General features: G+C 43.8%; 1 protein-coding gene across 2 annotated transcripts in view; it reads left to right on the top strand.

Annotated features, from left to right (window-relative positions):
• Positions 1-16167, top strand: part of LOC121549588 (RNA-binding Raly-like protein) — a 76490-nt gene that overhangs the window by 48930 nt on the left and 11393 nt on the right. For both annotated transcript variants that reach the window (XM_041861373.1, XM_041861372.1), the window contains exons 3-4: positions 8191-8238; positions 9162-9349. In XM_041861373.1, the coding sequence (XP_041717307.1) occupies positions 8191-8238; positions 9162-9349 (236 nt within the window). The remainder of the gene's footprint in view (positions 1-8190; positions 8239-9161; positions 9350-16167) is intronic.

The raw sequence follows: 16167 nt of genomic DNA, 5'->3' as shown, positions 1-16167 counted from the left end.
AGGGAGAGCAGAAATGTTTTCCTTTGTTCACAGTGAAGCGGTTTTGGAGCAGTGGCCTCTTCCTTGCTGAGCGGCCTTTCAGGTTCTGTCGATATAGGACTCGTTTTACTGTGGATATAGATACTTTTGTACCTGTTTCCTCTAGCATCTTCACAAGGTCCTTTGCTGTTGTTCTGGGATTGATTTGCACTTTTCGCACCAAAGTACGTTCATCTCTAGGAGACATAACGCGTCTCCTTCCTGAGCGGTATGACGGCTGCGTGGTTCCATGGTGTTTATAATTGCGTACTATTGTTTGTACAGATGAACGTGGTACCTTCAGGCATTTAAAATTGCTCCCAAGGATGAACCAGACTTCTGGAGGTCTACAATTATTTTTCTGAGGTCTTGGCTGATTTCGTTTGAATTTCCCATGATCTCAAGCAAAGAGGCACTGAGTTTGAAGGTAGGCCTTGAAATACATCCACTGGTACACCTCCAATTGACTCAAATGATGTAAATTAGCCTATCAGAAGCTTCTAAAGCCATGACATAATTTTCTGAAATTTTTCAAGCTATTTAAAGGTACAGTCAACTTAGTGTATGTAAACTTCTGACTCACTGGAAATGTGATACAGTGAATTATAAGTGAAATTATCTGTCTGTAAACAATTGTTGGAAAAATTACTTGTGTCATGCATATATATACATGTAGGCCTATGTATTTTAATATACAGTGGGGAGAACAAGTATTTGATACACTGCCGATTTTGCAGGTTTTCCTACTTACAAAGCATGTAGAGGTCTGTACTTTTTATCATAGGTACACTTCAACTGTGAGAGACGGAATCTAAAACAAAAATCCAGAAAATCACATTGTATGATATTTAAGTAATTCATTTGCATTTTATTGCATGACATAAGTATTTGATACATCAGAAAAGCAGAACTTAATATTTGGTACAGAAACCTTTGTTTGCAATTACAGAGATCATATGTTTCCTGTAGGTCTTGACCAGGCTTGCACACACTGCAGCAGGGATTTTGGCCCACTCCTCCATACAGACCTTCTCCAGATCCTTCAGGTTTCGGGGCTGTCGCTGGGCAATACGGACTTTCAGCTCCCTCCAAAGATGTTCTATTGGGTTCAGGTCTGGAGACTGGCTAGGCCACTCCAGGACCTTGAGATGCTTCTTACGGAGCCACTCCTTAGTTGCCCTGGCTGTGTGTTTCGGTTCGTTGTCATGCTGGAAGACCCAGCCCCGACCCATCTTCAATGCTCTTACTGAGGGAAGGAGGTTGTTGGCCAAGATCTCGCGATACATGGCCCCATCCATCCTCCCCTCTATACGGTGCAGTCGTCCTGTCCCCTTTGCAGAAAAGCATCCACAAAGAATGATGTTTCCACATCCATGCTTCACGGTTGGGATGGTGTTCTTGGGGTTGTACTCATCCTTCTTCTTCCTCCAAACTCGGCGAGTGGAGTTTAGACCAAAATGCTCTATTTTTGTCTCATCAGACCACATGACCTTCTCCCATTCCTCCTCTGGATCATCCAGATGGTCATTGGCAAACTTCAGACGGGCCTGGACATGCGCTGGCTTGAGCAGGGGGACCTTGCGTGCGCTGCAGGATTTTAATCCATGACGGCGTAGTGTGTTACTAATGGTTTTCTTTGAGACTGTGGTCCCAGCTCTCTTCAGGTCATTGACCAGGTCCTGCTGTGTAGTTCTGGGCTGATCCCTCACCTTCCTCATGATCATTGATGCCCCACGAGGTGAGATCTTGCATGGAGCCCCAGACCGAGGGTGATTGACCGTCATCTAGAACTTCTTCTATTTTCTAATAATTGCGCCAACAGTTGTTGCCTTCTCACCAAGCTGCTTGCCTATTGTCCTGTAGCCCATCCCAGCCTTGTGCAGGTCTACAATTTTATCCCTGATGTCCTTACACAGCTCTCTGGTCTTGGCCATTGTGGAGAGGTTGGAGTCTGTTTGATTGAGTGTGTGGACAGGTGTCTTTTATACAGGTAACTAGTTCAAACAGGTGCAGTTAATACAGGTAATGAGTGGAGAACAGGAGGGCTTCTTAAAGAAAAACTAACAGGTCTGTGAGAGACGGAATTCTTACTGGTTGGTAGGTGATTAAATACTTATGTCATGCAATAAAATGCAAATTAATTACTTAAAAATCATACAATGTGATTTTCAGGATTTTTGTTTTAGATTCCGTCTCTCACAGTTGAAGTATACCTATGATAAAATTACAGACCTCTAAATGCTTTGTAAGTAGGAAAACCTGCAAAATCGGCAGTGAATCAAATACTTGTTCTCCCCACTGTACACCTCCATGCTTCACGGTTGGGAATGTGTTCTTGGGGTTGTACTCATCCGTCTTCTTCCTCCAAACACGGCGAGTGGAGTTTAGACCAAAAAGCTCTATTTTTGTCTCATCAGACCACATGACCTTCTCCCATTCCTCCTCTGGATCATCCAGATGGTCATTGGCAAACTTCAGACGGGCCTGGACATGCGCTGGCTTGCGCAGGGGGACCTTGCGTGCGCTGCAGGATTTTAATCCATGACGGCGTAGTGTGTTACTAATGGTTTTCTTTGAGACTGTGGTCCCAGCTCTCTTCAGGTCATTGACCAGGTCTTGCCGTGTAGTTCTGGGCTGATCCCTCACCTTCCTCATGATCATTGATGCCCCACAAGGTGAGATCTTGCATGGAGCCCCAGACCGAGGGTGATTGACCGTCATCTTGAAATTCTTCCATTTTCTAATAATTGCGCCAACAGTTGTTGCCTTCAAACCAAGCTGCTTGCCTATTGTCCTGTAGCCCATACCAGCCTTGTGCAGGTCTACAATTTGATCCCTGATGTCCTTACACAGCTCTCTGGTCTTGGGCATTGTGGAGAGGTTGGAGTCTGTTTGATTGAGTGTGTGGACAGGTGTCTTTTATACAGGTAACGAGTTCAAACAGGTGCAGTTAATACAGGTAATGAGTGGAGAACAGGAGGGCTTCTTAAAGAAAAACTAACAGGTCTGTGAGAGCCGGAATTCGTACTGGTTGGTAGGTGATCAAATACTTATGTCATGCAATAAAATGCAAATTAATTACTTAAAGATCATACAATGTGATTTTCTGGATTTTTGTTTTAGATTCCGTCTCTCACAGTTGAAGTGTACCTATGATAAAAATTACAGACCTCTACATGCTTTTAAGTAGGAAAACCTGCAAAATCGGCAGTGTATCAAATACTTGTTCTCCCCACTGTGTATATATATATATATATTCTGAGAGTTTAATTCGGGAGATGGTGACTCGTTGTCACGATCGTCGGATACAGAGGACCAAGGCGCAGCGTGGAAGGTGAACATATTTATTAAAATAATGATTACACGAACAAAAACAACAAATCGATACGTGACGTCCAAAGGTGCAAAACACAAACCTACACAGGAACAAGATCCCACAAACACTGTGGGAAAACTGTCTGCTTAAGTATTGGTCCCAATCAGAGACAACAAGCAACAGCTGATACACGTTGCCTCTGATTGAGAACCACACTGGCCAACATAGAAATACTAAACTAGAACGAAAACAAAACGAAAAATCACACCCTGGCTCAACATACTAGAGTCCCCAGAGACAGGGCGTGACAGTACCCCCCCCCCAAAGGCGCGGACTCCGACCCCGCCAACCAAACACCACAGGGGAGGGACCGGGTGGGCACTCCGCCTTGGCGGCGGTTCCGGCTCCAGGCATGATCCCCACTCCCTCTCTAACCCCCCAAAGTACCCCTGGTCCGGTCTGGCCCTGCTGACCGGAGCTGGACTGCACACTGGTGGAGCGGATTGCTCTAGCTCCGGCGTGAAGCAGCTGACCCGTGCCGAACCAGGCACCGGTGGAACAGGCACGGGCTGTGCCAGACTGACGACGCACACCACTGGCTTGGTGCGGGGAGCAGGAACGGGCCGAGCCGGGCTGACGAAACGCACCCCTGACTTGGTGCGGGGAGCAGGAGCGGGCCGGACCGGGCTGACGAAGCGCACCACTGACTTGGTGCGTGGAGCAGGAACAGGCCGGACCGTACTGGGGACACACATCACTGGCCCTACGCAGGGATCAGGAACGGGCCGGACCGGACTGGTAACACACCCCAGTACCTCTCGCCGTGCCTCTACACTTTCCCTCTCCTCTGTGACCAGTGGCCCCTTAACCTGGCGGCCTCCTCTGCAAACCCGCTGGACCGCTCTATCGCGGCCTCCTGCTGCCCCGTCGTCCACGGCGTGAGCCCCCCCCTAAAAAATTTCTGGCGGTCTCTCCTCCCCGTGGGCCAGGCCCAGTCGAGGTTGATGTCCTTTAGCGATACCTCTGACGCTGGCTCCTGGACACACTGCTTGGTCCAGTGTTGGTGGGATCTTCTGTCACGATCGTCGGATACAGAGGACCAAGGCGCAGCGTGGAAGGTGAACATATTTATTAAAATAATGATTACACGAACAAAAACAACAAATCGATACGTGACGTCCAAAGGTGCAAACCACAAACCTACACAGGAACAAGATCCCACAAACACTGTGGGAAAACTGGCTGCTTAAGTATTGTTCCCAATCAGAGACATTTACATTTACATTTTAGTCATTTAGCAGACGCTCTTATCCAGAGCGACTTACAGGAGCAATTAGGGTTAAGTGCCTTGCTCAAGGGCACATTAACGTCATTTAGCAGACGCTCTTAGCCAGAGCGACTCACAAATTGGTGCGTTCACCCTATACAAGCAACAGCTGATACACGTTGCCTCTGATTGAGAACCACACTGGCCAACATAGAAATACTAAACTAGAACGAAAACAAACGAAAACTCACACCCTGGCTCAACATACTAGAGTCCCCAGAGCCAGGGCGTGACACTCGTTAAACAACTTCTTCCATGGTTCCCCAAATTCCTATTGAGTTAATTGTTTAATTATTATTTTAATCGAGTTACAATTACACATAGTTACTTGATTCGATAAATAACAGTCATCACATTAATGTAAGTCACGTCATGACACACTTCTTGAACATTAGCTGCATACTGTTCAACATTATATAAACTTGGAAATTCCTTTTAAATGATGAAACATTGATAATAAAACATTAACAAGAAATAAAAACACGATTAACATTCACAGTTGATTATTATGTTTACAAATCCAAGACTTATGGCCTCTGTTCTATAATCACACTATGCCCGCTCTTATTTCCATCTCTCATCGGACAACAGAATGACATTTCAGCTGGAGCTTTTGACTTTCTCCATTTCCTCCTTCTGGTTCCTAAGAGAGTGATAGCACAAGACTTGAAAAGCAAAAAGAAACACAAAATGTTATTATTACTAATGTGTTAAGCTATGCATAATTATTTATGCTAAGAAAAATAAAAGTTTAATAACATGACGATTCCCACTCTCTCTTCGCCTGACTCTATGCCTTCGGGATACTTTTTCTGCTGGGTTCCACAAAAATGAAGGCCCTAAAAAACCTCCTCATGCTTTCACCTAGTCTTCCCCCTGTCAGGCCACAGGTTCCAAGAGGTGTTCCCAAGCCATGTCATTTTCACTTCGCTCCCCATCTCCTTCCTCATCCATGGCCACCCGATATATACGTGCGGTGGCCCTAATCAACTTTACCTCATCTTGAGGTAACTCAGTACTGTATATACGTTTCACATCACTGCCCTCAAAATGTTGTCCAGTGTACAATTACCCCAACATCTATCCTTTTTACATGGTGCATTAACCAATAAAGCAACTGACACAAAAACTATGGCTTTTAAAGTAGCTCCCAGACCCAACCCAACTGCATGTCTACAGTGGAATCTACTCTTCCTCTTCTCTTTAGCTCCACTTCCTTTATCATGGCGTCTTCCAGAAGTGTGAACCCACCGAGGAGAGGCTGTGGTCTTTACTACTGCAGGTGCTGTAAGGAGTACTGTGTGTGGACCAGACCAACGCTGTCCCAACACTCCAGCCTGGTGGATCTTGATGTGGATCTCGGTTATCTCCTGCTCCTCATGTGCTGCTTTCCCCTAGGAATGTACACACTGCAACGCATGGGTCATTTCCTGACGATAGGACAACATAGACTCCCATTATGGCCAGATCACTAATTTGTGTCATGTGACTAACAACACCCGATACTCCCATCGGTCTCCCATTTACCACTTCATGTGGCATGAGTCCTGTGGTGGCGTTGGAAGAGTATCCAACCTAATACAACCCTGAGTCACATGTTTCTTAATCACACTCTTTATGAGATGTGATGCTATTATTACAGCGAACTTCCCTTCCCTTCCCTTCTGAGTGCATTTACTAATTTTGTTAATGTCAGGGAGGAACACATTTTTTTCAATAGCTGTCACAAATATTTACATTTGTTCCAGACAAGTTGCTGGGTCACATGGCTCACGAGAGGACGACCAGGCGGGAGTACGATAGTTTCCTACTAATTTTGCCAACATTGCTTTGGGCAATAGGGAACGGACAACATTATCATAATCACCAGCGTGGAATCCCAAAATTCTGCCCTGTTTCCTCAGGAAACTGATAAACTCTTGACCGTCTTTAACCGGGTCAGGCACTACTTTCATTATGCTACACATTTCACCACGACAAAACTCTGGCATCGTTTTTTTGTTAGAGGTCAGTGTTCTGTATGGGTTTAACTCGCTGGTATTGTGAGGAAATGATCAATTATATGTATATGGGGCCTTTCTTGGCTGAGGAAAAGCTCAGGCAGGTTTTAAATCAGCAATCTTGGGATTTACAATTGTGACGCGTGAGTTGAAGGAGTCAGGCGCAGGAGGGTAAATCACAGAGTAACAGGATTTATTCAGGAAAACAGAGTTACGCAGTAATGCGTCAAAAACAGTCCAGTGTGCAAAACAGGCGCACTGGAACCAACAAGGCACACAGGGAAAATAACCTGGCGATACAAAATACAAGGAGCTCCACCGAGCTTCACTATCCTCACAATAAACAATCACACACAAAGACAAGGGGGCAGAGGGAACACTTATACAGGTACTGATGAGGGAATATGAACCAGGTGTGTGTAATGAACAAGACAAAACCAATGGAATGATGAAATTAGGAGCGGCAGTGGCTAGAAGGTCGGTGACGACGAACGCCGAAGCCTGCCCGAACAAGGAGAGGAGGCAGCCTCGGAGGCAGTCATGACAACAATAGTTTGCCTATGTTTCTCAAGGGCACAAAAAATAGGAACCGTGAAAACTTCTGATAAAATGTTAATTTTTATTTCCCAATTTACACGCGGAGCTCCTTTACTCCCCATGCAATATTAAGTCAAGTAATTATATTGAAAATATGAAGGCCATTGCCCTAATTTTCTCCCATACACATCTCCATTTTCTTGTCAATCTATAATATAACAGATGTGTGGCCATATTGGTCTATTTACTATGACTAATGGTTACCAGACTGTCGTATAGTGGTTATTTGACACCATCTCAATCCATAGTTGTCCCATTCAGTGGCTTGTTCCATTACGCCTCTTTGTTTACTTATTTATTCATTTACACTTTGTTTTTTATGTTATAAATTAATTAACTTAATTTGCATTTTAATATCACAGCACAAAACAGCCGTGATGTAACATGGTAATTAGAGAACCAAAACAGGAGAGCCAAAGCCAACACTGGGCTGCTCTAAATGGAAATGACATTTTCATGATTCTTAATTAAAAATGATCCCTGTGAAAAAGAAATGTGAACTTCTGTCCTGTTCTGAATAGGTGTTTATTTATTTTATCCCTTAAATGTAGATCATGTTTTGTTACATTCTTACAAATAAGAGCTTACTCTGAGCTCACAGTTTACGTGAGATTGACAAATGTGTTGTTGATGGAGGTACCTTAGTTCTTGTGACAATCCTAGGTTTATTCACAGGTTGCGGCCTTGAACGTAGAACCTCTCTGAAACCACTCTTATTCCTGTCAGTCAGTCTTTGGCCTCCGCATGTCAGATTAGCAAAGGCTTTCTCCGTTGGCAGTGACCTTAAGACTTGACCTACATGTCTGTTAAAATCAAACGGTTTCTGTTTTGATATGTTAGCGTTTGACAGAGCTTTTGGTAAACATTAAATGCTAAACAGTCTCTCTTTCTCTACCCTCTCTCTCTCTCTTTTCACTTTCTTTTATCCCCAGTGGTTATGAATTTGACTATGACTACTACAGGGATGACTTCTACAGTCGGTATGTATGAAATAATTCACTTACTTTTATGAAATTTGAAAAACTGTAAATGACATATGCCAAATTTAAAACCGTTCAAATTAAAATAGATTGAGATTGAAACATTCTCAGCAGAGAGTATTCTGCTTTAAATTGTTCCATCTGTTTTGCTAAGCAACCTTCACTACATTTGCCTTGAGATGAAGAAGAATATTATTAAGACAACTCTATTCCGTTGTTTCATCCATCCATTTGAGCACATCCTTAAACTTTATGGACCAGTGTTTTCTTTCTCTAATTTGTTTGGTGTTCAGTGCTTTTATCTGGTGAGACATTTACTGAATGTTAACTTGCACTGAGAGCTGTGATAAAAATCTACTGGCACTGTGAAATTAGTGAAGGAAGACACCTCACTTTGACATTTACATCTTATTTTATTTATCCCTGCTTATTTTGAAGATGGATTGGAATATTCTTGGTAGTAAATTACTGTGTAATAGTAATTTGATCGATGTGGAAAAGAAAGAAAAGTCTGGCATGTGAGAGAATTGACATTTATTTGCATGCAAAAGGGCACACTTGAATCAGAATGTTTTAAATGGTAGGGCACATATTTGTTTGTCATTGATAAGAAATAATATATAGGTAAGAGCTCATAGAATGAGATATAAGGTATAGAAATAGATTGTGAGAAATAGGCCTACGCTATGAGTAATAGGTTGTGAAAATGGAACCTAGGACATTTGATAAGCAAGCCCAAGCCAGAAAGATTATAAATTATACAGTTACCATCAATGTTATATGTAATATTGTTGGGTGATATACTATACTTCATAAGTCCTTGATGACAGGATACACATACTGTAAGGTGTCATTCCCCCCCGCCCTCCCCCTCCCCTCCCCTCCCCTCCCCTCCCCTCCTCCCCTCCCCTCCCCCTCTTCAGGCTGTTTGACTACCATGGCCGGGTGGCACCTCCCCCCAGGGCGGTGGTCCCCTTGAAGCGCTCCCGGGCCCTTACTCCATCCATACGCAGTGGGAAGACATCCTTCCCCATCAAGACCACCTCCTATTCCTCCTCTTCCTCCAGACCACCCACCTCCTTCTCCTCCTCTACCTCTTCCGTACTCAAGTGTAGGTTCACCGAGACGTTCTCCTGTTATATACTCTATGTGGCTGATTCCAATGTAGCAATACTATCATTGGAAAATGAAGAACACAAATAGCTAACATTCAGCTAAACAAATTAGATTTTGAATCGTGGAATGTGAGAGGGATACATAATCCAATGAAGCAGGAAAATATGTACAGACAGATTAAGTTGCTTAATATACTACAACTATTTCACATACGGTGATGTCTGAAATTATTGATATCCTTGATAAAGATGAGCAAAAATGACTATAAAATAAATAATTGAAATATTGAGCTATATTGTATGCTCCAAAAACTTCTGAAATTATATTATTGTACACTAAAACATACAGTAGGTATGGGGTTCTTTTCTGCTAATGTATTCTCATTAAGGCGCCAAACTGTCCAATTGTGTGTGTGTAGCCAAATAATTTTTTTGTGATCTGACCAAAGCACCGGTTCCAATCCAAGTGCCAATTCCGTTTAGCAAACTCCAGGTGTTTACATTTGTTGGATGACATTTATTAACTTTTATTTAATCAGGAGAGCCCAATTGAGACCAGGGTCTCATTTTCAATGGTGCCCTGAGACCATAAAGTAAAAGATAAAAAAATATATAACAAGATACAATAACAAGTACATTACATTAGAACATCACTAACATCACAGCGATCATAAACAAGTTATTAAATCAATCAAAGCAATTGCACACCTCGGTTAACTCATTTATCATCAGGGGTTTAAAATGCCCTAGTGGCACCAGGGAATCCAAATGTAAAGAATTTTGTAAGTGATTCCAAAAAGTGAGAGTGAAAACTAAAAGCGGATTTACCTAATTCCGTGGAGACCCGAGGAATTTGAAGAGTTCACCAACCCTGTGAACGGGTTTGGTTTCTCACTCTTTTATACATTAGCAACGAAGATAGGTAAGTTGGAAGCTTGTGTAGTAGGGCTTTGTAAACAAAAAGGGAGTACTGAATTGATCTACGGGACTTTAATAAGGACCAGCCAACCTTTTGATACAGGATGGAGTGGTGAGTATTAAAACTGTCACCAGTGATAAAACGAATGGTGTTATTGTAGACGGCATCCAATGGTTTAAGAGTAGTGGCTGCCTCTATCTGGTAAATGGTGTCACTATAATCAAGAACTGGCAGGAAAGGCGACTGTACAATCTGCTTCCTGATATATGAAAAAAATACATTTTTTTAACATTAAGTCTTTGTCATTCCAGATGCCCAGATATTTGTAGGCGGGAACCCGATCAATGGGAGAACCATCCAATTAATAAATATGCAGTCCATCTGAAACATTCTTGCGAGAACTAGAGAACAACATGTATTGCTCTTTGGCCACACACACCAGTGGTAGGTTTGGCGTTGAAATGAGAATGCATGGGAAGAAAATAACTCCATACCTACTGTAAAAAATGGTGGTGGATTTTTGATGTTATCAGGCTATTTTGCTTCCACTGGTCCTGGAGCCCTTGTTAAGGTCAACAGCATCATGAACTTTACCAAGTACCAGGATATTTTAGCCCAAAACCTGATTCGCTCTGCCAGGAGGCTGAAACTTGGCCGCAAGTGAAACGTCTAGGATCAACAATGGCTCAGCCACAAAGGGGTACAGTAGGCCACACAAGCTCACAGAACGGGACCGCCGAGTGCTGAAGCGAGTAGCACATAAAAATTGTCTGTCTTCGGTTGAAACACTCACTACCGACTTCCAAACTGCCTCTGGAAGCAACATCAGCACACAAACTGTTAGTCGGGAGCTTCATGAAATGGGTTTCCATGGCTGAGCAGCTGCACACAAGCCTAAGATCACCATGCGCAATGCCAAGCATCGGCTGGAGTGGTGTAAAGCTCGCTGCCATTGGAGTGACTTCCGTCTCGCTTCCGCATTGTCTCCGTGCTGCTGTGCTGTTTGTTGCTACTTGGCTACCTGCCAAACTATTCACGTTTTACTTTTAATAAACGTTTAATCAATCTCTGTGTTCAACAAATTTACCAACTTTTTAGTTTTGTCCTCACTCATCTTTTTTCGTTAAACTTTTTTCACCCCCGGACGTTTATCCCGAGACAGAAGAGTCATTTTCCTGTGCGTTTTAGCTGCCAACTTTACGTTATTTTCCTTTTTTCCATCGCAACTTTTTTCCCTTATTCAACTTTTTTCACTCCGGACGCTTTATCTGGACATGGTTCATCAACATCTTCAACAGCCGAAGCTAAGTAGTAACATTAACATGATGTCTTCTAATTGCAGTCGCTGTACTCATAATATACAGGAGAACGATCGCCTTACGAGCGAGAATAGCTGTGCTACAAGCCCAGCTTCAGACGCAATCGTTAGGCAAGGGTAATCTCAGTGTAGGAAAGGAAGAAACAGCGTCTGTGCCACCAGTAAGTACAGACAGTAACGTTAGTATAAATCCCCCCGCACAGTCCCACGCAGCCGGACAACTTTCTCATGGCTTCTGGAGGGAAATACTGTTGGAATGCTCAACCGGTGTCGCTCATTCAGCCGACAGAAACCTTCAACCGGTTTTCCCCATTATGTAGCGAGTCGGAGTCTGAGTCTGAGTCTTCTCTAGTCTCTACTCCTCCCGTTACGGGGTCTGAGACGCCGAAGGCTCCCACCATTAGCTCTGACAAATTGAAAACCCTAGTCATTGGCGACTCCATTACCCGCAGTATTAGACTTAAAACGAATCACCCAGCGATCATACACTGTTTACCAGGGGGCAGGGCTACCGACGTTAAGGCTAATCTAAAGATGGTGCTGGCTAAAGCTAAAACTGGCGAGTGTAGAGAGTATAGAGATATTGTTATCCACGTCGGCACCAACGATGTTAGGATGAAACAGTCAGAGGTCACCAAGTGCAACATAGCTTCAGCGTGTAAATCAGCTAGAAAGATGTGTCGGCATCGAGTAATTGTCTCTGGCCCCCTCCCAGTTAGGGGAAGTGACGAGCTCTACAGCAGAGTCTCAGCACTTAATCGCTGGTTGAAAACTGTTTTCTGCCCCTCCCAAAAGATAACATTTGTGGATAATTGGCCCTCTTTCTGGGACTCACCCACAAACAGGACCAAGCCTGACCTGCTGAGGAGTGACGGACTCCATCCTAGCTGGAGGGTGCTCTCCTCTTATCTACCAACATAGATAGGGCTCTAACTCCTCTAGCCCCACAGTGAAATAGGGTGCAGGCCAGGCAGCAGGCTGTTAGCCAACCTGCCAGCTTAGTGGAGTCTGCCAATAGCACAGTCAGTGTAGTCAGCTCAGCCATACCCATTGAGACTGTGTCTGTGCCTCGACCTAGGTTGGGCAAAACTAAACATGGCGGTGTTCACCCTAGCAATCTTATTAGGATAAAGACCTCCTCCATTCCTGCCATTATTGAAAGAGATCGTGATACCTCACATCTCAAAATAGGGTTACTTAATGTTAGATCCCTCACTTCAAAGGCAGTCATAGTCAATGAACTAATCACTGATCATAATCTTGATGTGATTGGCCTGACTGAAACATGGCTTAAGCCTGATGAATTTGCTGTGTTAAATGAGGCCTCACCTCCTGGTTACACTAGTGACCATATTCCCCGTGCATCCCGCAAAGGCGGAGGTGTTGCTAACATTTACGATAGCAAATTTCAATTTACAAAAAAAAATGGCGTTTTCATCTTTTGAGCTTCTAGTCATGAAATCTATGCAGCCTACTCAATCACTTTTTATAGCTACTGTTTACAGGCCTCCTGGGCCATATACAGCGTTCCTCTCTGAGTTTCCTGAATTCCTATCAGACCTTGTAGTCATAGCAGATCATATTCTAATTTTTGGTGATTTTAATATTCACATGGAGAAGTCCACAGACCCACTCCAAAAGTCTTTCGGAGCCATTATCGACTCAGTGGGTTTTGTCCAACATGTCTCTGGACCTACTCACTGCCACAGTCATACTCTGGACCTAGTTTTGTCCCATGGAATAAATGTTGTAGATCTTAATGTTTTTCCACAAAATCCTGGACTATCGGACCACCATTTTATTACATTTGCAATCGCAACAAATAATCTGCTCAGACCCCAACCAAGGAGCATCAAAAGTCGTGCTATAAATTCTCAAACAACACAAAAATTCATTGATGCCCTTCCAGACTCCTTCTGCCTACCCAAGGACGTCAGAGGACAAAAATCAGTTAACCACTTAACTGAGGAACTCAATTTAACCTTGCGCAATACCCTAGATGCAGTTGCACCCCTAAAAACGAAAAACATTTGTCATAAGAAACTAGCTCCCTGGTATACAGAAAATACCCGAGCTTTGAAGCAAGCTTCCAGGAAATTGGAACGAAATGGCGCCACACCAAACTGGAAGTCTTCCGACTAGCTTGGAAAGACAGTACCGTGCAGTACCGAAGAGCCCTCACTGCTGCTCGATCATCCTACTTTTCCAACTTAATCGAGGAAAATAAGAACAATCCAAAATTTATTTTTGATACTGTTGCAAAGCTAACTAAAAAGCAGCATTCCCCAAGAGAGGATGGCTTTCACTTCAGCAGTGATAAATTCATGAACTTCTTTGAGGAAAAGATCATGACCATTAGAAAGCAAATTACGGACTCCTCTTTGAATCTGCGTATTCCTCCAGGGCTTAGCTGTCCTGGATCTGCACAGCTCTGCGAGGGCCTGGGATCGGGAGAGACACTTAAGTGTTTTAGTACTATATCTCTTGACACAATGATGAAAATAATCACGGCCTCTAAACCTTCAAGCTGCATACTGGATCCTATTCCTACTAAACTGCTGAAGGAGCTGCTTCCTGTGCTTGGCCCTCCTATGTTGAACATAATAAACAGCTCTCTATCCACCGGATGTGTACCAAACTCACTAAAAGTGGCAGTGATAAAGCCTCTCTTGAAAAAGCCAAACCTTGACCCGGAAAATATAAAAAACTATCGGCCTATATCGAATCTTCCATTCCTCTCAAAAATTTTAGAAAAAGCTGTTGCGCAGCAACTCACTGCCTTTCTGAAGACAAACAATGTATACGAAATGCTTCAGTCTGGTTTTAGACCCCCATCATAGCACTGAGACTGCACTTGTGAAGGTGGTAAATGACCTTTTAATGGCGTCAGACCGAGGCTCTGCATCTGTCCTCGTGCTACTAGACCTTAGTGCTGCCTTTGACACCATCGATCACCACATTCTTTTGGAGAGACTGGAAACCCAAATTGGTCTACACGGACAAGTTCTGGCCTGGTTTAGATCCTACCTGTCGGAAAGATATCAGTTTGTCTCTGTGAATGGTCTGTCCTCCGACAAATCAACTGTACATTTCGGTGTTCCTCAAGGTTCCGTTTTAGGACCACTATTGTTTTCACTATATATTTTACCTCTTGGGGATGTTATTCGAAAACATAATGTTAACTTTCACTGCTATGCGGATGACACACAGCTGTACATTTCAATGAAACATGGTGAAGCCCCAAAATTGCCCTCGCTAGAAGCCTGTGTTTCAGACATAAGGAAGTGGATGGCTGAAAACTTTTTACTTTTAAACTCGGACAAAACAGAGATGCTTGTTCTAGGTCCCAAGAAACAAAGAGATCTTCTGTTAAATCTGACAATTCATCTTGATGGTTGTAAAGTCGTCTCAAATAAAACTGTGAAGGACCTCGGCGTTACTCTTGACCCTGATCTCTCTTTTGACGAACATATCAAGACTGTTTCAAGGACAGCTTTTTTCCATCTACGTAACATTGCAAAAATCAGAAATTTTCTGTCCAAAAATGATGCAGAAAAATTAATCCATGCATTTGTTACTTCTAGGTTAGACTACTGCAATGCTCTATTTTCCGGCTACCCGGATAAAGCACTAAATAAACTTCAGTTAGTGCTAAATACGGCTGCTAGAATCCTGACTAGAACCAAGAAATTTGATCATATTACTCCAGTGCTAGCTTCCCTACACTGGCTTCCTGTTAAGGCAAGGGCTGATTTCAAGGTTTTACTGTTAACCTATAAAGCGTTACATGGGCTTGCTCCTACCTATCTTTCCGAGTTGGTCCTGCCGTACATACCAATACCGTACGCTACGGTCACAAGACGCAGGCCTCCTAATTGTCCCTAGAATTTCTAAGCAAACAGCGGGAGGCAGGGCTTTCTCCTATAGATCTCCATTTTTATGGAACAGTCTGCCTACCCATGTGAGAGACGCAGACTCGGTCTCAACCTTTAAGTCTTTACTGAAGACTTATCTCTTCAGTAGGTCATATGATTGAGTGTAGTCTGGCCCAGGAGTGTGAAGGTGAACGGAAAGGCTGGAGCAACGAACAGCCCTTGCTGTCTCTGCCAGGCCGGTTCCCCTCTCCACTGGGGTTCTCTGCCTCTAACCCTGTTGCAGGGGCTGAGTCACTGGCTTGCTGGTGCTCTTTCACACCGTCCCTGGGAGGGGTGCGTCACTTGAGTGGGGTTGAGTTACTGACGTGATCTTCCTGTCTGGGTTGGCGCCCCCCCTTGGTTTGTGCTGTGGTGGAGACCTCTGTGGGCTATACTCGGCCTTGTCTCAGGATTGTAAGTTGGTGGTTGGGGATATCCCTCTAGTGGTGCGGGGGCTGTGCTTTGGCGGAGTGGGTGGGGTTATATCCTTCCTGTTTGGCCCTGTCCGGGGTTTCTTCGGATGGGGCCACAGTGTCTCCGGACCGCTCCTGTCTCAGCCTCCAGTATTTATGCTGCAGTAGTTTATGTGTCGGGGGCTGGGGTTAGTTGGTTATACCTGGAGTACTTCTCCTGTCTTATCCAGTGTCCTGTGTGAATTTAAGT

This window comes from Coregonus clupeaformis, chromosome 34 (assembly GCF_020615455.1).
Source record: "Coregonus clupeaformis isolate EN_2021a chromosome 34, ASM2061545v1, whole genome shotgun sequence".
Classification (NCBI taxonomy): domain Eukaryota; kingdom Metazoa; phylum Chordata; class Actinopteri; order Salmoniformes; family Salmonidae; genus Coregonus; species Coregonus clupeaformis.
The sequence above is the reverse complement of the archived record's forward strand: the minus strand, read 5'-3'. Positions and strand labels throughout refer to the sequence as shown.